General features: G+C 38.7%; 1 protein-coding gene across 1 annotated transcript in view; it reads left to right on the top strand.

Moving 5' to 3' along the window:
- Positions 1 to 821: 821 nt before the first annotated feature.
- The window catches only part of CHST8 (carbohydrate sulfotransferase 8), a 130,703-nt gene continuing 105,223 nt past the window's right edge, over positions 822 to 26,301 (top strand). Inside the window, exon 1 of the mRNA XM_062007730.1 lies at positions 822 to 930. Within this exon, the coding sequence (XP_061863714.1) occupies positions 822 to 930 (109 nt within the window). The remainder of the gene's footprint in view (positions 931 to 26,301) is intronic.

The following is a 26,301-nucleotide window of genomic DNA, read 5'->3' on the forward strand; positions in this document are numbered from 1 at the left end:
AGTGCAAAATGAGCAGTGAGCATTTGCAGAACCAAGCCTAGAAACTTGCTGAAAGGTCCCAGGGAGGAGAGGCAGGGAGGAGAGCCCTGCTGCTCCTGCAGAGACAGCTCTCTTTTCTCATGTCTGCTACAAGCCAGTAAAAGGAGGTCTAATGACCAGTATTTCCCTTGGAAATTAATACACCTACAGAGCTTTCTCAGTGGTCAGCATAGTGACCTGTGGTGCCCTGATTTAGTTTAACTGTTTTCATCAAGGGTGAAGCAGGCAGCAGCGGGTTGATCATCCTTGTTCCCATGTTTACCATGCAAGGTGCAGCTCCTGTCATTATTTCCCTTACATTACCTAACTTTGTGGTGTTGATACTGTTTAACCAGTGAAAAATGACATATGCTTCACTTGAAGCAAGCAAACTACTAAGAGAAGTTTCTGTGCAAATTGCAGTCATGGCATGTCCATTTCCCCCAAACTGTGCTTTTTAACGATATTCTACATTGTCTTTTCAACATGTTAAAATCAGTGACATATAATTAAAGACAAACTTGTCAGGCAGAAATTTACTGGATGATTGCAATTAGCCATACCAAAGAAATACTAGAGAAGTCAGTTATTTGGTCTAAACAAGGACTTAAATGTAAACATCTGCATTGAAAAAAATAAATGCTTTCTATGTTAAGTTTTAGAGGTTTGGTTTTTTTACCTTTTCTAGATATATTATGCCAGACTTCCAGATGAGAGGAAGAGACTATGAGTGAAGACTGTCCTGGAGATTGCCTGCAGTTCTTTTCCTGGGTCAGAACTGGATTGCTCTGAGAACAATAATTATGAGGCTGACATGTATGTTCTCCTTCATCTTGCTGTTTGGAGCAGCTGGGCTCGTTGTCTTCATTCACCTGCAGGATCCAGAAGAAATAGTTCATCAGCAGACACCAGGTTAGCATTCCTTTTTTTATTTAACTCGCTCACTCTTTCATATTCAACATTTTGTACTTATACCCTTAATGTGTTTTAAAACTTTGACAGAGTTTACCTCCACAAAGGGAAGTAGGTTCTTTAATAAAGGCTATTTTGAAATTCATTGACAATTCCTTTTTTTAAAAAAAGAAAACGAGGAGTTTGCTTAAAAAACAGTTCCAAGAACCAACTAATTGTCTTTGCAAGGATCTTTGCCAAGGTGCACAGGGTCCAGCTGGATGGAGTTGATTTTCTGCTAAAGTTGAGACCGACTTCTGCTACCAGCTCTACCACTATAAATACAAAAATGAGGCATTTGGCCAAAAGTTCTGTTCCTGTGAATACATGCCCTTGAGGTTACCATTGCCTGTATGTGGTGTTCAATGTGTCATAGAGATGCAAAACAAGACATGCAAAAATGAGCCAAGCAAGAAGCATAAAGTAGTTTGGGATGCATTCCTTTAATGCACTTAATTTCCATTAAACTTTTTGTGGCTTTCATTTGTACACACACCGTCTCCCTCTGCTGCAAACTTTAAACTGTGAGGAGCCACAAAGACCACATCAGTGTGATAACTGTGGGCTGAAATAGTGGATTCCTTTTAAAGGAGGGGCTTGCAAGAAGTATGAAAAAGCCTGACATCTCTTGATGTAAGAGTTGCTTTCTCTTTTACTAAGACTGTAATGAAGGTTGGTTTAGAGCTTTGACCAATGCCAGTGCCATTGCTCCAGCCCATAATAAAGTCCCTGTGAGCCAAGGTTTGGTTGCTATATTTGCTCTAACATGCACCAAAACTCTCCTTTGGCTGAAAATCTGCTTCTAAAAACTCTATTCCATTGGCACCTTCCTTGTACAATGAACACGGCTGTGTATAGTTTGAAGTATTACTAACATTTTTAAAGGAGCTGAAACCTAACACAGAAAAGTCTTAAATAATTACATTAAGTGCTAATTTCTGTGTCCAGGTTTATTAAGTGGTTATTTCCATGTCACTAAACAATCTGCACTTTAATGTTTATTATTTAGTCCAACTGCACACAAATTTTGAAAGCAGCCATTCAGCTGAAACTACAGAAATAATGAATCATCAATGTTGTGTAAAGCAGAGAATTAACCAGTCCCTTCAGTGCTTTAGCAATTTGTTTTTGTATAGTTAGATGCAAAAGAGCTTACAGATTAAAACTGTCAGTACTGGCCACATTCAAGAAGACTGGGGGTGAGGGGAAAGACATATGGACAGCTAATGCAGGCAGTACTCTAATGCATCTAAGAATGTGTAAGCTTACATTGAAAAGTTAATTCTTTGCTCCTGAAGGAGAAGTAGTGTCTCAAAACCAGTGCAATTTCTTCTCCATTTTTTCATTACTGGTCCCTCACCCTGGCCTGTGGTACCACGATTCCATCTGCCACAAACTTCTTGAACGCTGACTGCTGATTGCAGTACACTGTGAAGTGATTTTTGAGAGCAATAAAACTGTAGAAGGGGATGCCCAAGCACATTTAAATAAAAGTGAGTTTGAACAGGGCTCCTACCCCCAGCAGGGAAACTCAGTCTGTAATGTACTCAGTTGCTGTGGGTAGCGTTCTGCATAGCTAAAACATGAACATCCCAACAATGCTGTTACTGCCAAAGGTGTGTAATCAATTGCTCGATTCTCACATTCAATTACTATTTATGTTAATAGGAATCAGACTGTACCCTTGAGTAAAAGGTGCTCAATACAATTACTCTTATTTCTGTTTGGCTGATTTTCATGTGTGTTAAGTGCTTTCGATTCCCAGTGGACTCAGAAGCTCCTCACATCTACTGCTGCTGAAAATGATATGAGTTATCACTAAAACATATTAGGTGGCTTAAAGGTCACAGGAAAACATATCCATTCATTTCATTAAAAGGAGAAGTAGGCATATTTCATCTCTAGGCAGTCTCCTGTGAAAATCTGTCAATCACAAGCAACATTTTTGGTGTGCTGAGAAGGATCTTTCCTTTCCCCCACTCGAAGTGTTTCTCCTTAAAAAGGGTATGTTTCTAATGGAGGTTGTGTCTTGCTGTAATTTGCTTGTCTGATCGCTCCTGCAATACAATTGAACCGATGTTTGTGTCATTAAGGTACTTGGGACAACAGATGCTGCATTGTTTTATTGGGTTAGCCTTTGCTTTTGTATTTCCCAAATAGTTACTATGCAGTAAAGCCTTTTTGCCAGACACTGGAATCTTGTCACGAAGGCTGGAGAAAAATCAGTAGCGTTTATTTTCCACTGAAAAGCAGTGTAGGAGAATTTGGCATTGTCCAAAAGGACATTTTTCATTGTTAGTACATTCAGTCATCTTTAATTTAAGGTAGTACAACTTATGAAACAAGATTAATAAAAATACTTTGGTACTTTAGTTTTATCTGCCTGTCCCGGAAATTGTTCTTGATTGGTTTAGTTGCAGCAAGCATGATGGTGAGACCTTGATGTACTACTTAAACCAGTATAAAATCCACAGTCATAAAACTTTAAGTAATGCTTACATTACTTTCACTGAGCAAAGTACTCCTGACAGTAGCTGTTTGTGTTGATTTGTTACTATTCATTTATTCTTTCCCCGTGCTTCACATTGCTACCTAATTGTGATGCTGTACTGAGAAAGCAATATCAAAGTAATTTTCCACAACATTAGTTACAATTTTCTTCTGATCTTTCGAGTGAAAAAATCCCATCCTGTTGGCTTCTGTGAGCATATAAACCTTGATTACATTTATCTGTTGGAAACCAATGCTTACGAAGTATATGTGCCCGGGATAGCGGGTGTAGAGCCTTTTTTGCTGAGTGACAAACATGCTGTCTGTGTAGTTTTATTTATATAAAGCACATCACTCTAAGCAGATATATTTAAGACAGACAGCTATTTAGGGTGGGCAAAACAGATTTCCCAAGCCAATATATTAAATTCAGTAGGTATTCCTGAGGTCATTAAAGAGACAATAACTTCACTTACAACAGTCATTTTCTCAGCATCTATTAAGAGTGTTATTACTGTGGAGAATGCAGGATAAGGCAGGGTTGTGGGCTGAGAAGGTATGAATGGTAGTCATACACCGTACAGAAATACAATGCTCTTCTAATATTTCTCCCTGTAAAATTATATATATCCCCTGCATATAGGTCAGGGCAATCCCAAGCACAAATATAGGCTGGGCAGAGAATGGATTGAGAGAAGCCCTGAGGTGAAGGACTTGTGGGTGTTGTTGATGAGAAGCTCAACGTGACCTGGCAGTGTGCATTTGCAGCCCTGAAAGCCAGTTGTAACAGGACTACATCAAAAGAAGCATCATGGAGGGAGAGGATTCACCCTCTCTGCTCTACTCTGAGACCTCACCTGCAGTGCTGTGTCCATCCAGCTTTAGGGCCCCCCAACACAAAGACACAGCTCTGTTGGAGTAAGTTCAGAGGAGGGCCACAAAGATTATCAGAGTGCTGGAGGAGCTCTGCTATGAATACAAGCTGAGAGCGCTGGGGTTGTTCATGTTGCAGAAGGCTCCAGGGAGTCCTTATAGCAGCCTTTCAGTACCTAAAGGGACCTACAGGAAAGCCAGAGAGGGACTTTTCATAAGGGCATGTAGCAATAGAACAAGGGCTAATGCCTTCAAACTAAAAGATAAGAGGTTTAGATTAGATGTAACAATTTTTTCCCTATGAGGATGGTGAGGCACTAGAACAGGTTGCCCAGAGGTTGTGGATGCCCCATCCCTGGAAATGTTGCAGGCCAGGTTGGATGAGGCTTTGAGCAGCCTGATCTAGCTGCAGCTGTCCTTGCCTGTGGCAGGGGTTTTGGAACTAGTTGTTCTTTAAGGGCCCTTCCAAGCCAAACCATTCTATGATTCCATAACTCTGTGATATAAATCTTGCCTTCTGCAGTAATCATTCCATTATTCTTAAACAGACACAGTAAAGGATTTGGCTTAGGTAATTTAAGCACAACTGCATATGGTGCACAAGAAAATTTAATACATATATCCCTGTCCTAATGCTAATGACTCATGAATGTATAAATCTGTCTGTGATAGGATAGTCAACATGCAAAAACTTTACAGTAACTAAATATGCAGCTGCTCCACCTCTACATTTATTCTGGAACCACAAAATCAACTGGGAAGGGGCCCTTCCAGCCCTGGGGTTAGCAGGAGGCTTCCTCTCTCTTGGGGTTTACAGCAGAAGAGTTAGGGCTGATGAGCACCTTTAAAGAGCACCTTTAAAGTCTTGGCCAGGGCCACTGCAGTTTATGAGATCACTGACAGCATGGAGAACTTGGATTTGTGAGAGTTGCATTTATGTGGACAAGCAATGTCAGCAAGGAAAAGTCTAGAGCGTGCAATCCATCCTGACAACTCTCAGGTGGATTTCAAATGCCTAAAAAAACTCTGAGCTGCAGACCAGTCAGTCCATGGGCTGAGGACAGTACTGTGGCCATGAACAGCAGATGGTCAGGTGGTGGTGCTAATATCAGGACTGCTGTTTTCTAGTTGCACCAGTATCTGCAGCTGGACTAGTATATAGGTATATTTAAGACCACATACTCTGTGTACTTCAGTCAAACTGGATATTCTACTTTTCTAATAGCTTTTGCCACATAAAACCTAGAAGAAGTATTAATATCCCTCTACATCTATATTAATGTAACAAATTTCTCCCTGTAAGGTAAGTCCATGGGAAAAAATAATAGGGTTTTGCCAAATGGTTACGAAATTCACAAACCTGTAGGAGTTTTCTATTACAACTTTTAAGATGAATATATATGGATACATACTTGTCTGAGAGCTGGGAAAAGGTGGAAAATACATCTCAAAGGATGCACGTTGTGAAAGCTCCAAAAGGGTGAAAACAGGGAGCAGAATGGAAATAGCTTTGCACTCATCAAAATTTGAAAGTCAAGTATGAATAGAACCAAGCCTGAAACTTGTCTGCCTGAGATTCTGCAGTGACTGCTGTCTTTATCTCATCTACCCGTTTCCAACATAATACTGTCCTTTATTCTCTGCTTTAGAAAGGGTGTGACGGGGAGGAGAGGGAAGTAGGAGAGACAAGTCAGAAGGGCTGGTGTGTGAATGCTGTTGCTAACCTGATGGCACACAGGAGCCACAGTGCAGAAATCTTATTGTATATTGTAGTAGCCTTAGTACAAATACCAATAGTATACTGAAATTCTCTTAATTACTTATTCAGAGCACATACACTTTGTTACTCACAAATTACAGTCCTGTGCACATCAACATGTTCACTGTACATTTCCATAATACTATCCTAGTGCACAATGAACCGCTTGTTTGTCTGCTGGAAACTTTTTATAGATACAACTGAAAATGAACAAGCATTGATATATAATTTTGGAAGTACTTTTCCTACAATTTGCAACTTTCTTCTCTTCATAAACTGGAAGGCGTTTAATCTGCTTCTTAACTGACAGCATCAGCAGAAATCATAAACAAAAGAATGATGACTCTAGCAGAGGCAAGTGGGTTTGCCAGTACTCTCTTCAAGCAGAAGCTGTATTCAATAGTATGTGTAAGAGTAGCTTCCACTAACTCAGAGTGGATGAGCCTTCTGTAGTCACATCCTCTGTGTCTTCTTTAACTGTGCTTTCCTCAGCAAAGGACTTCCCTGTGTGTAGACTAGTTCCTAATACGGAACAAAAGAAGAAGATTGATCTCCTTTGTCTGCTGAGGCAAGGGACTTAGAAGGGAAATGTTGCCTTAAGAGTATGATATCCCCATTTCTGTTGCTTGAAATGGTTGTGGTTTAGACTGACAGTGAATGTGAACCTGGCTATTTTTCACACTGAAAGAAGTACTGGCAATTATTTCATCAGTCTACTGCTGTAGGGGGATCAAACACTGTCCAGATGGTTACAAAGAAAAACCTACACCACACTGCCAATGCAAACCTATTCAAAAGAAATGCAGTCTAGTGCTGAAAGCAATCCCGTATAAGCTGTTTTATTGGAGGTAATATATAGACATTGTCTCCTACAGTGCTATTTCCCTGCTTTCATGACTGTGCCATATCCTTGGCAGTCTTATGAAAAATGCAGCATTTATTTATGACATCATATTGAGAGCCTACCACTTCTTTTTTTTCCCACTTCTTTTTTTTACAGTTTCTGTTAACATGTTTTAGCCCAAAGTCCATTAAGGAAAAACAGCTCTCAAGCTATAGCATCACAGGCCAGCGTTTATAGGACCAGCACTTCCTGTCAACCATCAACAAGTCCTTCACCAAAGTCAGAGCACTTCAGTGATGGACTTTGGGATTGTGCTCAAGCTGCTGTGGTTTTTTCCTGTCCTGCCCTACTGCTCATAGATTGTGCTGTACTGTTTTGAGTCGGCAACTCACCTGCTAAATGTTTCCATTTCCTATTATAAAAGGAGTTCTCTGCAGGGGATTCAAGGTACCTAAGAACTGAAAGATCTAACAACAAAAATGCAAGATCAAACCATATTAACAGGGACATTACCACAAAATCCAGTGCATTACCAGCAGCAATTATAACCTCAGTGCAGTGGTGCACACACACATCAGATGACCGAACCAGATCCACTGCTCATTTATTTGATGGCATGAAGTCCGTGTCACCTATTCCCAAATATATTTATCAGCATAAAACCAGAGTGATGTAGTGCTAAATCACTCGCATAGGGCAGCTTCCACTTCCACAAATTTCTTTATCTTCTCTTTTTCTGTGAGCATCTCTTCTCAGTTACTGACTGGTTAAAAAAAAAGGTTTGATATTTCTTTTAAAGCCTGCTTTTAAAAACTGTCAGAGGTTGACACTTCTTTGTTGTATCTGGCAAAATAAAAAGTGACCTGCCATCTCAGAGCTGCATTCGTTTATGGTGCTTGGCAACACAGCACAGGCAAAACTCAGCTGCAGTGTGATGCGTCAGAAGATTCTCAGAGTGGCAGCTTTATGAAAGCATACTCCTATGGAACAAGCCTGGATGCTTGTCAGATTGCCTTGGAAATTTGCAGAGGCATTACAGAAATGTGCAAAAGTTCATCAGCAGACTTTCATTTCACCTCAAAACATTTATTCTAAATATAAAGCCATATTGAATTTTTCAGAGAAAATGTGTCAGTACTAGAAAGCCTCCTTCCATATGTCAGCTATCATTCAGTTTGCTTGATTTTTAAAACTTGATAGCATATTGAGGAGCTTAGGTAAGTTTCTGGATTCTCTGAAGTTTATGCCAATTTAAAAGTATTTTGGAATGTATGTTTCCAATTCTCAAAGTCATTAACCTCCAAAAAGCTTAACCAAAACTTCCTCTCTCCAACAAGATCATCCTTTTTCCTTTAGTAAACATTAATTTTCCTTTCATGATTCTAGTGGAGCTTGAAATTAAAGGTGGCTTTCTTCTCTATTATGGCTCACTTTGTGTATCAGCATCAAAACTGGCAGTTAACTACTGCTTTAGCATAGTCAAGAGAGCATAAAAAGCCAAATAATTGGTCTTGTATAGGCCTCACACAAGAGCAACTTCTTGTGAACATCTTTATAATTTTCTCCAAATGAATGATCTATCTATTCTTGAAAGTAAGTGACTGGTTTTGGATCTGTCACCACTTGACATATGCAAGGTGATTAATTAATTTTAATCTTATTCTGTACAGGCCCTATCCTGCAAGATGCTAGCTCATAGCATCAGTGCAGAAAAGCACTTCAGTATCAACTAAGTCCCTTCTCTGTTAGCTCTGCTCTGATACCTGGAGTGCTCTGCTGCCTGAGAATCATAATATTCTGAATCTTGTCCCATCTTTGTCCCTTTTTGGTTGCAGCCACTTGAGGAGATCTATGTGGTGATTAAGGGGGAACATACTCCAGTCAGGCCCTTCTTCCATTGCCGCTTCTGCACATTTGGGTAATTCAGACATGCTCTTTCTCTCTTTTTTCAGAATTACTGAACAGTCACTGGCTCTTCATACCTACAGAAATCAAGTGTTTTGGGGCTTCTCTTCCTGCTTTTTAGTTGGAAGCCACAGATTTTCCTTTAAAACTCTTTGCAAGGGACTGGGTGTCTGATGTTTAGCTCTTTGTAGCACAAATGCTAAGATACCGGTGTTTACAGACCGTGGGTATCCCTAGACCATGGAAGTGAAACATGCTGCCCGCTGAGTGTGTATGCACATACACAAGAAGAGTTACGTGGGCTGGGAGGAAACTGGTGGATAGCAAGTCCCTTAATGGAGCAGTGGGAACTGAACAGCCTCAGGAGGAGGGAAAAAAAGGAGGTTGGGAATGAAATTCGCCACCCTTCAAGAAGGCATCTGTACTGCAGTGCTCTGTTCCTTCTCTATTCTATTTCATTTACCATTTAGCAGTGCTGAGCCTTCTGTAACAATGGCACAGATAGTGCTTGGGATGACAAAAATATATTTATTTGGCTTCAGAATTATTTTAGGCTTGCATTCATAGGAGTCTTTGGATGGTCTGCACCCACTGCAGAGTGGCTGATGTGGAAACAGAGGACACACACAAATATTCTTGTGGCCAAGAGGACAGAAAGCACAAGCCTATATAGAGGAAAGAGGTCATTTGCCCAGTGGCTATTTGAGAGTAATAGAAGAGGAGACTCCTTTTTTCAAGCTGTAGGCAGTACACAGTGGCCAAAATCCTACATACCAAATTCCAAATTGTCGCTTTTTCTCTTGACTTGTTTGACTTGACTTTATTTGTTAATAAAGTTCTGCACAGCCTAATGCCTGCAAGTCAAACCACAGGAGAAATTGCAGACAGCAATCACTGCTGCTCTGTGTGAGCTCAATGCAGCTTTAATTGGGTCCCCCTAATTGTGCATGCAGCTGCTAGGAAAAACATGATAATACTTATCTCATTCAAGAAAACAAATTCCTCTCACTACTCCATTGTAAACAAATGTAAAAGCATGTATTCTTACAGTCACAAAAGTAAATATATACACCTGCAGGTAGATAGCATGAATTTTATGCCATAGCAAAACAAATCTGTACTCATCAAGACTTTAATGTAGTTCACTGTCATTGTTTAAAATTCATCATAAAGACTTTGGTGAGAACTTAAGCAGTGCTGGGATACCATTCACATGCCTGAAACAAACATCAGCACCTCATCCATCAAGTTCAGTTAGATGCTGTGAACAGCCAAGATTAATGGTGGAAGCCAATTGACTGGTTTTTTATAAGCTGTTAAATTGAAACCTGCCCTTCCATTCATTTAGCTCAAGAGATGTTATTACCTTGTAAACCGGCATCCTTAAGTCACAACCTAATTAAAATTCCAATTACTCTGCATTTATGAGTTGCCCATGTTCATGCTATTGAAGGAAATTAAGTTACTCAGGAATGTACAAAGTCAGTTATTGTTTAACACCTATATATTTATGATGTGTTCAGTGCTGCATGTTAAACCAGCTGTATCACTACTGGTTCCAGTAGCATCTTTCACCAATACCTGCAGAATGCTTCTTGGGATTATTTATATTTTGGAGGAGAAAAATCAAAAGACCTTAGCAAACCATTTAACAACAGCACTAGAAAAGAAAAGCACATAAATGGGAGTGAAACAGAAACAAAAGATGTGTGCAGAACACAAAAAATAATGGTAGGAAATGAGGTCTGAGAAAAAAAAAGTTGAGATAATTTCCTTTTCTGTTCTTCACATTTGAAATTATTTAATGAAAGGAGCTTAGAGGATTCTTTTGTAGGAAAAACATCCAGAGAGATCAGTTCTGCTATATACTTTAAACACTTTTTAAAAGGAAAATAAAGAGATATTATTAAAACCAAAAGGTTTAATTAAATCAGAATGGAACAGAAAATTTACTGCAGTTTTATAATTCATGTTAATAGACAATGGTCCCAGCATCAGTATGACTGCAGTTCCCAGGGGAATGGAGACAAGATTAAAATGGAGACAAGAGAAGTAGTAAGGAAAATGAATATTTTCTACAGCAAATTTAGAGTAGTTAATGACCTTAAATTTTTAAAAGCACTAAATACTCCTAACAAACAATAGTGATTATATATTATATTTCCATATACAAATCTTTGAGACATAACTCATTCCTAATGTCTATCTATACTTTTGCATACCATATTTTTCCTCTTACTTGTTTCCAAAGATGAAATTACATATTCAGTATATTCTGATTGTTCTCTGCCTTTTCCTCTAAAGGCACTGGCTTTCACTTCTTAATTAAGACCCAGTGGAGATAAGTTCACCATAACATAATTTAATGAAGTATGGAAGAGTTACCTTTTACTGCACGAAGTATCAAGCTGCATGACAGAGAAAGAGTATCTCCTAGGTGATGTTTCAGTAGATAATAATTAACTACGACAACTCCTGAAATAATAACACTCACAGACAAATGCAGCCTTTCCCCCTCTGAAATTGGACAACACATAAAGCAAGTTAATAAGCCAAGGATACAGCTCCTAAAAGGAGTTCAGTTTTTCCCTTCATGAAATCACAGACCTACAGTATCAACACACCAACCAGCAAATTTTACATTTCTCCCTTTCAGCTTCAAAGGGTGAATTGTACTTGATTTACCCTTCACATTAGTCTTGGATGTGCCATCACCGCAGTCCCTCCCAAGTGTGAAGAAGATTTTGCTTCTGCTGTGAATGATTTTGAGCAGATCAGCAGTGGTGCTCTCACCACATACAGCTGTCATCTCAGAGCTTCCTGCCGCTTTTACTTTGGGCTCTGGGGAGAAACTTCTACAGCATCAGCCTCACTGTATTTTTTTAGTTATTTACTTATCTTGTTGGGTAGTGGAAAAAACAATGGTTTATGTCTCGTGATGCAGCCTGGGGAGCAGGACTGAGGCGCCTGCAGCCTCCCTTGCAGAGACACATCAGACAGCACACTTCCTCACCTCCCTCATCCAAGCATGCTGCTTCCATCCCTGTCCCTAGCTTGAGTAGCAAAGGCATCCTTCTGTCCCTTGATCTTTGTCTCTTTTTGTTGCAATTTAATGTTAATTAGATTTCAGATTCCTCAAATTAGGGAGTGTGAGTCAAACGCTGGCTCCAACCGAGTTCAGAAGGGTGAATGCATTTGTAGGCATTTTTACAGCATTTAGCCGCTTCGATCGGAGCCCTTCATGCCACCACAAACAGATAGTCATTTGATTATAATTATAGATGTTTCACAAAGAACTGATGAGACAGCATTTCAGGAATTATTCATATTTTTAAATTCATTAATTAAAAGATTCTGGGTTTCTATCCTTTTAGCAACCAACCATTGACGCTGTAAAAACATTCAAGCGAAGGACAAATTGTTAATATTCCAAGAGAAACCTTATTTGCTACGAGAGCAGCTCTAATTAGCAAGACAAACCATCTTCTTGTAGTCATCTAGAGGACTCAGAAGCAAGCAAAGCAACAGTGGCCTTGATAGCAGGAAAATATTTACCACCTCCTGTCTCAAAGGAGGAGGTACCCAGAATTAGAGGCTTACCTTGGGAAAAGGCCATTCTGTTTCCTGGCTTTGACTTTGCTCTCTAAATGAAGTATTCAGATCTGTTGCATGCAATGACTGCATTTTCTTAGCCTAGTTGCGTGAATCTGTCCCTGTTTCTTTTATCTAGCAAACTAAAATGTTTACAGGCAAGAATTTCACCAAAAAAAAAAGAGTTCTTGACTGCACGGCTGTAATTTGGGTTGCTGTGTCCCTCTTCTCCACAGCTATGGCTCAGACACAGGGCACCTGTAAGCGCAGTGGGAACCCACGTGTGGAGAGCCAAGTGGGTTTTTTATACACAGTGGGACAATCCACAAGTCATTTCTCTGATAATGTTCTTGTCACAAGGAGGACAAAATTGGTATAGACTGGTAAGTATAGACTTCACAGTCAAAGCTAACTCTAAACAGTAGATTTCAGTCATGGGGTAGAAACGACCATCCACTTCTGTTAGGGCTGCTGCCACAAACAAACAAACCAGTGTCCCACAGCGAGCTGAAAAGCAACACAGTCCAATTATCATGGGCAGAAAACACCATGGCATAAAGATGTTGTAACACAGCATTCAGCACAGTGTTCACATTGCCATGATGTTTCGTCCTGGGCAGCTCACACTACATCACGGCATAAGGCTAGTGAAAGCCTGTCCAGCCAAAGCCAGACCCAGTGGCTCTGAGCCACCAAGGGCTGGTGACCAGGTCAGGCAGGAAACTATGTTTTAAATCTTTAGTATCTATCTGTGTTATTTTAATTTTTGGAGCAAAAATACCCCTCTCCCTTAGCAGCATCGCCAGATAGTGCCTGAAGAGTGCATTGAAGAGAGCAGATTGATTTAGCTGGTTCCTTTTCTCTGCAACAGGCTTAATAATTGCACAATTCTCTAGGCAAGATTGGGTCCTAAAGATGATAGGAGCATTATCCCTGAATGTAGAAGCAGTAATAAAAGCAGAGTGGAAGTCTCTCCATCCTCACAGTGGGCAACTGTGGTGACAGCGTCAAATACAACTTGACAAGACAACCAATACCAGCAGGATTCTCAGGGGTGGTGAAGGTAATACAAAATATTTCTTCAAATTAAATCTCTCTTGTAGGTTATTTATACTAAGGGGAAAAAAAGCTTTCATAGTTTTATTTTTTACCTTTCCTAGACTTAAGACATTGCAGCTTGGTTTAAAAAAAATGAGTGATCAAAAACTGTAGAACTTTTGCAGTTAGCAGTTACCCAGCCAGGCTGTATCATGACTGCCATGTGTAAATGCCAAATAGCTCGTGTCACTGGCTGGTCCTGATAAATCAGAGTTTAAAACAAATACCACTCAAGCTTATCTACCAGCACTACAGCATATATTCAATCAATACCCTTGGACAGTGCCACCTGATCATGCTTTTTGTAGTCCAGGGAAAGCTTCCTCACCATTTCCAAATAAGACATCCTTCAAATAGGTAACTTGAAAAGTGTGGTCTCAGCTAAAAATTATCCTTCTAGCTGAATATATTTGAAATGTAATTTTTGCAATGTTTTATTTCATGAGGAAGTAAAAAGAAAAAAGAAAGAATAAAGGTTAAAACACATCCCAAAATGGAATGAAAGATTCTGGATGAAACAAAATGATCCACACTGAAAGTAAGCAACATTGCAGCAGGAAAAGCAAAAGAAAGAAATCTCAATTTATGCTTTTTCCTAACTGTTTTTCGTTTAGCTACCAATTCAAAGTATTGACGTAGTCTTATTAAGTGGCATTTCAATGGAAATCTGATACTTATAAAGTAAACCATTGCTTTCTTCTAGACGTGGCATTAGATACAATTTGCTATCCTGCTGTATTGAGCTCTTATCTCTGCTTTCCATCACACAGGAGCAATGAAGAGGTCTTTTGGGGACCCACATGATATGAAGTGAGAGATTTTAAAAATGTGACTTATTTTTAGTTAGAGAATTTTATTAAGGTAAAGATATAATCCCTTCCTGAAGCATTCTAGTCCTAAACAAAATAACTACAGCCAAAGAATGTCTTTTTTTTTCATTGAACATGTATACCAAAAAACCCATCCCCAAGCCCAACAGCCCTAGCCTATGTTGCAGGACAACGTGCCAACCACTGCACTGCTGCTGAGGAAGCACCTTCACATTGGTGCCTATTTTCAAAAGCCAAAAGCAAATGGCTGCATACAGGCATATAGGGAAACAAAATGAACTCCCAACAAACAACTTCAAAATGTTTATCCAAAGCTTTATAGAGAAGCTAATAGTTTTTTAAGTACCACACAAATGTATTGAACTGAAAAAAGTATTAACGTGATATGCTAATGAAACTTTCATTTAATAAGATATATATCCATTCAAATCCTCCATACCGTTCTGTCAACACAGCACATTGCAAAAATGAGCCATCGAGACCGCAGTTTAATCTGATATAAAATCAAATGATCCATGTTAACAAGACAATTTAATAACTGTCAGAAACTAAAGAAAAAAATATCAGAAGTTCACCAGATATAAACTGGTTTTGAATAATGTGAAAGCATGATTAGGCAGCATGCAAAGTGAAAGTGGTTACTGTGATTAGAATAATATGGGTTGTAAATTAGATGTCAATTTTACTATGAAAAAAAAAAGTGTAGCTCGGGTGCTACAAAAAAGAAAGCAAAACTGCAAATTACATGCTGTTTGTGTTAGCCTATTTAAAATTACTCAAGAATGTCTTTTAAGGAAATTAGCATTTGGGAAGGTTGTTTAAAGGCAGTAAAATTAAAAATAATGACAGCTTCTTTTCTGTTGGACATGGCAAACAAAATGATGCACCATATCTGTTACACAGAGTTTTGGTAGACACTGTTTCCCACAACAAACCATTACCATGCAACCAGTACAAACCATGGGAATTAAATCTTAAAAAATTCAGCAGCTTCTAGCTAGAAATATTGTATACCTACAGTCTGAAGATGCAGTATAGGGATTTCTCCCCAGCAATGCCTAAACAGTCTTGTACAGCTCCCTCATAGGCACATTTGTCAACTTTACTTTTGGAATATCAGCCCAGATGTTGTACGCTGAGAAGCTCTGGAGCTGATCTGTGAGCACAGCTCTGGCATCCCTGTTTCTGCCTCTCCACAATCCCTTCAGTGCAGTAGCTGTCAATAAGTGTGCTCTGTGGACCCCGTGAAGTCCATAGATTTTAAGGTAACTAAAAGGTAAACAAAAAAAAAAGTTAAGGAAAGGAAGCTTCCACCTAGCAAAACTCAATATAAAGAGGTCCGTATGTACACAGAGTGATTTTAGAGGCTCGTAGACTTAAGGTTGAAACTAATTTTTAAGGATGTAAGCACCTGAAGTGCACCTAAAGCTCTGCATTTGGTTTGAACTACAAAACAGAAATGATCTCTCCAAAAGGAGACTGAAGTAAAACACAGTCCTTTGTGGGTGTGTAACATTAGGAATGTTCCATACCAGATACAAATAACCAAACAGCTGCGCGGTTGCATTGTCTCACTGGGCCAGCGCAGGAGCAGTCAGCAGTAAATGTGCCAGCTTAATGGCCCTTTTTGCAGCCTTACTCAGATGCAAAGGGAAAAAAAATCCCCAGTGCCACATTTCTTCAGAAGCCACTCAATATTTGTTATGTCTTTATTTGGAGAACTTTGGAGGATAACTCTTCATGTAGCTCTTCTTTTCCCCTCCCTATGGTTACCTATACTGTTTATCCATCACACTAGGAGTGAGCAGTGCTGTGTACAATTCCATGGGGGCCAGACACAGAGAAGCAGTGCATTAGATGCACTCCAGCCATTCATGGCAATCACATTTAAGCCTCCTTGAAAATGTAAATCTTTCTTCTTCTAACTTTTATTTATATATCCAAAACAACAGAAAGGGAAATGTATATCTGAGGAAAAAAAAACGAAGCTTCAGTCACCAGTTTGGTTTGAAATTCAGCTTCTCAATTACAGAAGAAATGCATGTAGCCTCTGCTACAGCTGCTGAAAACCTCATCCTTCAAGCTGCAGTTCAGTTCAGCCACTGTCCCTCTGCCCATATAACAGCACAAGCCCTTGTGGAATTGAGCATGACTGGACAGGGATGGTATCTTACATTCCTACAAGCAAGCTAGAGCCTTTACACTTCGACACCCAAAGGCTCAGTCTCAGCAAGTTCCAACACCACCTCTGCTTTCAACCTTGTAGTGCTTTGGGCACATGGATCCTTCTAGGATTGCTTTATCCACTCATACATATAAATAGCTAATTTCCTCAACAATTATGTCAGCTTCTAATGCAGGTGAAGATTCATGGACAGGAGTGCTTCAAAAATAGATTTAGAAAACCTGATTCAAAGACCATTGAAGTCACTGGGAACTTTTCCATTGACTTGCTTTGAATTGTGTCCCAAGTACTTATCAGTTCCTTTAGCCTCTGTGCTTCAATAGAGTTGAACTCAGCTTTCTAAAGATGATACGATGCTTTTTTTCTTATACTGGTTAAAATTCATATTCACAGTGCAGTACTTTGAATCAGAGGTTTTCCCCAGATGCTTCTGATGCTTATCTTCCTTTGTTAAAAAGAATGCTACTTCATATAACAGAGCTGGTAGCCTCTATTCAAAATCTACCATGCTGCAAAGAATGATGTTGTCAGACAGACTGATCTTTCTCCAATAGCTTTTGCAGCACTTTTGTTAGAAAGATGTTAAAGATAATACAGAAGAGAAAAGGAAAAGATTTAGAGTCTTGGGATAACGAAATACAAAGCATGACAAAGAATCATAATACTAACGCTTGTAATTGAAAGAGCTACTGAAAAAGTGTATCCTGGACTCTGGAAGGAGAAGGGAAACGAGTGAAGGGAAAAGGGAAAAGATTCTGTGATTCTGTGTTATTCTGTGAATAACTGAGTAATGCAGGTTGCTAAAAAATAAATATCTCTTTGTAGAAAAGGATAATGATGATTTTTGAAGGATTGTTAGTTGCTTTGTTTCATTGTTGTAATTGACATCTAACTGGTCACTGGAAAGAGCATCAGCCTAAGACAGTGCACCTTCAGCAGTCTGAGTCCCCATCTCACAATTAAGTTATTGTGAACTATTAAGTACAGTAAAAGACTGGGAATAGCACGTATATCATGGGAACAGAGAGTCACAGCAGTTATTCTATCTCTGTGAAACAGAAATGATAATGATTTCAAAATGCATTGATAGTGACAGTCCTTAGTAACGTTACACTAATCTGATATTATGGTGCAGCCTTCAAGACCAAATTCTCCTTGCTTGATCAAGATTTTAAAGTAGATTGTTAGGTGGCATCTTCCAAGGCAACAACGACAAAACACCTCAATCTCCTACTGTTTCACTGGTAACTCTACAGGTAGCAGGTTTGAGCTAGCACTAAATACTCTGCAAATACTGAAGAGCAGAAAGTCACATAAAGAGGAGCTAGTTAAATATACATGGGACAAAAGCACAAGATTTATTATGCAAACTACACATGTTGAAAGACAGTTTATGCAAGAGTGGGAGTCTTTTAACACATTATCATCATCCTTCATGGAAATTGTTCTATGGTCCAATTAAATGGAAAGTATAGGTTGCCCTTAAGTCATCTTTTTTTTTCGTTAAGATTTCACATTTCTTGGAGTTAGCCCTTTTTCTATTAGAAAGACAGACAGAAGAAAAACAAAGAAGCCTCAAGACAGTACCTACTATTACACAAAACCTGGATTTCCTCATTGCTGAGTAACTGTCACACTGTTCAGCATGCACCGAGCTGCAATACCCAGAGAACAGGTTTTGGACCCCAGTGGTGGGCTGTTTAATGGCTGAATGCATTACTGTGTGCAACCAGGCTCTCTGTCATTCACTCCTGCAATGTTTCTCTCTGTTTTCTACACCTAATGAACAAGTTTAAAAGGATCAAACTACTGAGTGGATAATGTACCTGGTGGGCTCTCTCCAAGTATCTTTTCCTTGCTTTCTACCTTTGTAAACAAGTTAAAAATGCAGTAGAGAGGAAAATTGCTAGTGACACTTCAGACCTTGCTGGCTTTCCTACATTACCACAAGTTGTAAAATGCTACTCTGAACAGCACAGAAGAGTAGTTATGCCAATTAAAAGGGTTAGAGTAATAAGTTTGAAGTAGCAGATGTCCAACTTGGCATTTTTAAGTGAAATTTTCTAAAACAATTTCTGTATTTCCTGGATTTTTTGCATAGTACTGTAGCCTGCAGAAGCTTTATAATTAAACACCTATCATAGTGAAAAGCATGTACCAAAGTTGAGGATTAGGCGAACTTATTCCTGTAATAGGATTTGCCTGCTAATTGTCACTGAAATGGCAGTAGCCTCTGCTAATAGGAGCATAGGAATTGCCACAATGGCTCAGAGCAGCAGCCCATCTATCCATTAAAATATCCTGTTTTTAGTAATGGACAGTATGATATAATTTAGAGGAAAATACTATGGAATAAACTACTATCAGGTTAAATTTCTTTAATATTAAAGATAAGTTATGCCCTAACGCAGGAGAACTCACATTTCTTATGAAGCACCTTCTACTTTGGCAAAGAAGCCCAATCTTTTTAATTTATCTTCATAAAGTTTTCCTTCTGTGACTCCCAAACCATCTCACAATTCAGAAGACATGTAGCATGATGCCTCCCTCTGTTCTTCATTTGAATTTGTTTGCAGCATCACAGTCATGTCCAGAGCAGCTCATGGTGTTGGCATGGTTAGAACTTCAGGGAATACAAAGACCAGACATCGATGGGTTCAAACAGAGCAGAAATATGTGATATGTTGGTGCAAAAACTGAGATGCATTGTGAAAACTCTTCCCTACAATCTCTTTCTCAAATCATCAACCTTTGGGATGAGTTCAAGATATCTTCTCAGAATTCACAAGGCAACACCAATGGTAGTGGAAATTGCAACTGAATTCAGTGGTAACTCTTATCGACTTTAGGAGAACAAGCTCAAGTCTTTAGGCAGGGCTCTCGAGAAAGATGTGAGCTACAGCAGCTTTGCTGGGCAGCTTCCCAGTAGCAAGGGATCCAGAAGGAACTAAGAATCACCTTTTCTGCATCAGCATGGTCCTGCCATGTCACTCTATATGTGCAATGTGTGAGGAAAGAGGATACTGAGGAGGGAGAGGAATGGAGGTGACTGATGGGAGAAGTGCTGTTCTCTGAATATTTGTCTCATCAAAGCTCAAAATACCATCTGCCTATTGTCTGTTAGTTTCTGACTTCACTTGTAAGCTGCAGCATTTAATGATTTGGGATTCTTGTTTCTTTATACTCACAAACCAAGTGATCATTCAGAAAACTTACACCGTGACGTTTGCATTATTGTTTCTACCGCAAGAATAAGACAAAAACAAGCTCAGCAAGCAGTACACTGCAATATCAGGTAATTATATCGCAATACGCTCAAGCTCTTTCAAATAATTAGTTAGCCAAACATCTGCTGTGAATTAATATTGGGCCAAACCTGTCTCCTGGGTAATTCAATGGACTTCAGTACCACTAGGCAAGGGATGATCTGTTCCAAGACATTTACGGTCTGTGGATAATTTGCTGTGGTTTAGAGCTTCTGCCTTGCATTGCTCTAGCTTGAAATCCTCTTGCAGTGCAGTTGCTATTTACTAACTTGTGCTGATGCATCCACTTTTTCTGGCTTAACTCAAGAAAATTCAAAATGCACACACTGCCAAGGAAATGAATTTATTCAATAAGCCCTGCAATGTCAACTCTTACTAATTCTGTAATGCTGGAATAAACAAAGTCGGAAATTATGCTTGGCTTTTTAGCCATCAATAAAACCTTATAAATCTGTAAGGACTCATCAATTTTGCTGTACAAAACCCGATATTAAGGCAACTCTTAACTTGGAAAATTCAAATTGCATTTTAACTAAACAACAAATGAAGCTAATATGTATCGACTGCATTAACAATTCATAAATGCACAGAAAAGAAATAAACAGACTTTATACTGTTGCCATGTCTTTGAGGCATTGATCAAACTGTGTAGATACCGGTCTGTCACTCTAGCGCTGTTCAATAAGTCTAGTGTTCGTCCATCAATGTCCTTTGTCGTTGGTCTGACTGTCCTGCTCCCGCTCAGGTTGGCAGCTATTTCAAAAAATGAACTGTCACTATGGGATAATCAATTAATCAAGCATGAATTGCTTGACTGAGTCTTCTAATGAATGTTAACATGTAAACACTTGTCAGACACTTTGCAGACCGGAGGGTTTCTGTGGTTTTATTCATGTCTCGGAAGCTGACTGGCAGAAAAGCCCATGAGCACAGACTTATCTCATTGTGTTAATAATGCACACTGCTTACAAGTATTTATTTAAAATAGATTAGCTACAACCATAATGATTTTATTGATTTTAGAATCTTTTCCCCTTCTATGGAAATTGAGGTGAATCTTTGCAGGAAGAAGTTGATATCTTACAGGAGTGAGCCATGTATGCATCATCTCATGCCTTGGTGTGAAAGGTTAATGAATTTTCATGAGCCATTTCCTCTCAAATACAAGAACAATTTATATCCAAACCCTATAATTACAATACTGCTTAGCAACACCCCAAAAATTCTATTGCTATTTCAGTGATAAGCCTCAGTCTTAGGGATTACATTTGTCAAACTAAAATTAAAACCATGCAACAGTTCACTGTGAAGATGTACGTTTTAATTATTTTGTATAAATACAGTGGTTTAAATCACTGTGGCTGTTATTAGTAGAAGAGTGTAAGGTAACTATTAATTGTCTGCTAAGCTATACAGGGTCCTGAGTATGAATTTTGCTCCCTAAACTTATACTTGAACATTTAAATAAATCATTTTATTATCTAAACTGGTGAGCAGATTGGGTTAAGGATGCATTTAGATAAACAGAAGCATTTTATTTTTATGTTAACTGGATTTCAACAACCAAACACTAGATTTTTTTCCTCAAAATCTTGTTTTGTTTTGTTTTTTCCACTGAAACCTTCAACAAAACCCACAAGAGAAAAAAAAGCAAACATAACAGTTTCATATAGAAATATGCATTGTTTTGGAGCACGTCACCTCCTGAATGATCCTCACTGAACATAACTGCTCTTTTTTAAACTATAACACTTATTTAGATGAAAGATAGCAAATTTAAGAGTCCAATTGTAGTAAATTCAGAGCTTCTAACTCATGTATTCACTATTATGAGCTTCACTGTGCCAGTTCATAAGCAGAACTCCCCTCTGGTTAAATGGGGAGGTGTGCTGGAGACTAGTGTGATGATGCAGCCACGCAGCAATGAAGACTTTGCATACAGAAAAAAACCCCACAGTATGTCCTTTTTAAAATTCAAAATCACAGTTTATGGACAAGATTTGTCTTTCAATTTTTTTTTTTAATACTGCCTGTGCTCTGAGCACATTTGTGAAAATGCATGAAGCTAATTTAAACATGCCAAATGTCATTCTGTACCTCTGTGCCACATGTCAGTGTGTGCTTGTCTGCGGGAAAGGGCACCCATTAGGTACAGGAACAGGCAGGATGGATTCCCTTCTGGTACTGGCACACACGAGTTAAGCATATGGGAATGTGTGCGACCCACAGTATGCACATTAATTTGGAAGATCTGACATTTATGAACTTGGATTAAGCTGCTTCTCATGATTACAGATTCACGTTTCTGGATGACTTTAGCAGAAGTGTCTTGGATGAAACCCTATGGGACTGTTTCGTGAGGCACCAGAAGGGAAGCAGCATGCCTAGTATGGTTAGCCTCAGATTTCTCTGAATCTGAGTAAACGACACACAGCCATCGTTCTAGGAAAATGCCATTCTAATTATAATAGTTCTTATTTACCAAATTCCACTTGTGAAAATGGCATACAGGACTGCATACATACAAGCACATGCATAGGGCTCTCTCAAGTACTAAGGGCTCAAGTAACTGCATGGAGATAAAGGCAAAATTGTTTATAGATATAGACTTTGACAATCTATTAGTAACTCTGAAGGACTCTAAATATAGAAATAGTCACAGAGGCATTTGCATAGCTTACATAATTTATCAAATTTAGTTTGATAAATTGGAGGGGAAATGTGTAGTAATTTAAATTAGTGAGGAAAAAAAGTATGGAAAAGGTTTACATTTTTCTTTCTACTTTGTAATCCTACAACTGCTTGTTAGTGACCAAATATTTTGAATGTACTTTTGTGAAAATAATGTATTTTGCAAGAATAGATATGTGGCCAAGACTGGACCTCAGTTTAGGAAGTTAATCCAAATGAGAGCTGTACTTTTGCCTCTCTACCAGATATCACTGTTCCCACATTTTGACTGGCCAAAAGTATTTAATGAATTTTCATTTTCAGTGCAAAATCAGACAGTTATTCACAGAACTGTTATGAAGGAAAAGAAACTTTTTTCCCTGGGTTATAACAAGTCCAACTTAGTTCCTTCATCTGCTTCATCCTCCTAGATATATCGTTTTTTCACTGAGGTTACCCACTTGAACCAGCTCAGCTTCTGGTTGCAAAAGAAACATGCAACAAAACTTAGGGCAATGGCAGTCAGGACTAAGCCCAGCCATGCCTGGAGGTTAGTTTAAACTTACCTTGATTTAAGTCACAAATAAAGATGCTTTGAGGGGAGAATACTGATTTAACATAGAAACATCTGATGCAACCGAGCAAAAACAAATGGATAAAGGACAGCAGCATCTGAAAATGCCACAGAATCTACTACTGATTGTCTCACAACTCACTTACTTTCCAAAGGTTCCAGATAAAACACTGCAGTGAGTACACAGATTATTCTGTTCTGAAATGGAGCTGTATCTTCTTTTACACCTCCCAAATCACACAATGTTATCAAAAAAGCATCAAAGAATGGGAATGGCATCTGAGACAGAACATATGCTACATATATGTTTTTAAAAGCATAGGTTTGGGACTTAAGATATGTTACCCTATATATTTCTCATTTTGATACATTATTGTAAAGAAATATTGACTTACAAATATGCTATTTCATTCATTGCAAACACCAGAAGCCAGTTACCAGAAAGAGATTAAACTTATAAACCTGTGCTTTATCAACTTTCAGGTTTCCAAAGCTTGGAGTTAGATCAGACCTTGTACAGCTATTTTGTTTTAATCAAAATTGATTTTTTATATTCTTGACACTTCTCTTGATTTTATGGAACCACGTCAGTGATAGGGAAGAGCAGCATGTTTCATTCATTCCTTAGATTACTGTTTGTAATGTAAATGCTTCTTCTGAATATCCATGAAATTAAAAAGTATGTGAAGTAGTAGTTATTTTCTCAACAAAGAGAAATGCCTTTGGAGGAGAGGTAAGCAAGAAAATCCCACCCAGGTTGCATAAAATGCTCTCTACCTGTGCCCTCTTGAGTGTGCACTTCAGAATAAAATGAAAAAGAGAAAGAAGGCATTCAAGCATAAAAAAAGGTATCAGTTAACACAGCTATCAAGTTCAGTTTGCTTAATGTCATGGAGTCTGATTCTCCTTTATGCTTTTCCATTATAATTTATACCCTGGGAAAGTCCATGTAAATTGCTAGAAAGTATAGAGGGGCATTAATGTAACCAAAAATAAAGCTCACATAACGTCATTTTTTTTCCTTAAGACAGCCTGAAGTCTTCAGACATTACTTACAGGTTTTAGTTAAGGAACAGACATTTTTGCCACTTCCCTGGATTTAACAAAGCCAATAGAAGGTATATATAAATGTAAAGGATTGAAAAGCCATTCCCTAAATTTATGAAGCTTGAGATCTCCCCACATGAGATTCTGAATCCTTTCAAATTCCACGATAGCATCTCTGGGTTGATAGTAACTTCTACAATACAGTTCAGGTTTTGTTCCCAAGCTCATTTCAACTTTCAATATCTGTATAGCTGAAAAAAGAACCCAGAAAGTCAGATTGTAGCAAATATATTAAATGTGTCCTCAGTTGGACTAGACTGCTGTATATTAGCACATATTTAGTCCACTGCTTCTCAGACTCTCTAAGCAGGCACTACCAGACATGATTTCCTGTCCCACTGAGGGTTTACTCCTTTCCAAGTGGCCTGTGGCCTGAAAAGATGTATTCAGCAAACCAAGTTTATCACTAGATTTTAATGAAAAATAACCAGATTAAATGTGCATGAAAACTAGGTTGCACTGATACCTGAGAGAACCATCTATTTTCAGCAGCACTCACTTTCATTTACAGAAGAGTATTGAAGTTTCTGACTCGTTCTCTGTTGCCATCATAACATTTTTTTCTCAATATTTTGCCAAAAGCACCTGGGGCTGGGAGCTCCCTATTACCTACCACTGACAAGTCTGCTGCATGTACTCTACATGAGCGATTCCAGCATCACCCTTAAAGCAGGAGCCCACCAGGAGCTGCCTAGGAGGTTATTGCCTGTCAGCCTCTTGCATTTTCTTATCCAACAAAGATCTGACTTTGGGAAATCTGAGGTGTATTTCATATGGCTTTAAATCCATTTCCATACCTTCTCAAGTTCTTTATGCAGAGCACATCTGTGATTATCTAACACTAGATTGCAAGGATCTTTTTGGAAAGACTTTGCCTCAAGCATTGATTTTTCTAACACAGTCATACATGCTAAAGCTTAATCATGTGCCTACTCCTGAGGAAATCAGTGACACAAGGTGAATGTTTGCTTTATACTTAAGACACTATAGAGTGATATAACAAGGATAGAAAAGCATCTCTATGTAAACAGACAAAGGATTGTGAGAAACTGAAGCAAAGGAACAATATACCTATGCTTCTCCCTTCCTCCCTCATTGCAAAAGCTTTTTCTCTCTTCTGGTATTGGTGTATACTTCTGCTCTGTTTTAATTCAGTGTTTTAATTTTAAAATCCCAGCTGAAGATATAAAGAACCTATATCATCAACATTTTGAAGGTTATTGGAACTCACAGTGTCAATTTAAAAGATATTTTTAAATTAGTATAAATTTATTTTGTTAATATTAATATAGTAGAGGGGTTTTTCCTATAAGTTATCTCAATATTTTCCTGTTAATACATGCACAGAACAATATTTCATGAAAAATAAAATTAAAAACTCGTGCTTTTAAACAAATTTTTCACATCACATTTATACCACCTTCCCTCGAGGTCAACTTGATCTTAATCATGGAGCACAGTTTGCTCAGGCCTTGAGCACAGAGAAGAGTGCCCGGTGCTTCACAATGCAGTGAGATGGTGAGCAGGAGCATCAGAATTAGTGAGCCGATCAGGGGCAGGGTCAGCAAAGATGCAGGAAGGATACACAAGCTGGACTAGTCCTTACAGATTTGAGATTCCCCTGCTGCTGCCTAAAAAACTTGGTTTATCAAGAGGCAAGAATTGGACTTTAAGGGAAAATGAGAACCCAGCCTGTCAGAGGAACTGACTACAATGATGCCAGTAGCAACTGTGCTGAAATACCATGCCTCCAGCTACAGCCCAGTGGCTCACGATGACTTAGACAGGCAACAATATCCTCAGACTCCGGTAGCATGTCAGACTTTAATGTCAGCTTTCCACTACTTCTCTTTGAAATAAATACAGCATGTTCCTTAAGCCTACCAGTGGCTTAGCTGTGCTTTTTCACTCCCTACAGCATACTGGATCAAGCCTGGAGTTGTTAAATGATCCAAGAGTAATACATTTCAGGATTTTACTATCTTTAAGTTTTGAAAAAAAGGCCATTGGTGAAAAAGATAGTGAATAATCCTATTTATTGACCAGATAATAAATAAAACATTATCTGAAGCAGATCAATTAAAAATGTTTATGCTGTTACTGAACGCTCTCTAAATATAACTGGGTAGATCAGCTCAAA

Source organism: Colius striatus, chromosome 14, assembly GCF_028858725.1.
Source record: "Colius striatus isolate bColStr4 chromosome 14, bColStr4.1.hap1, whole genome shotgun sequence".
Classification (NCBI taxonomy): domain Eukaryota; kingdom Metazoa; phylum Chordata; class Aves; order Coliiformes; family Coliidae; genus Colius; species Colius striatus.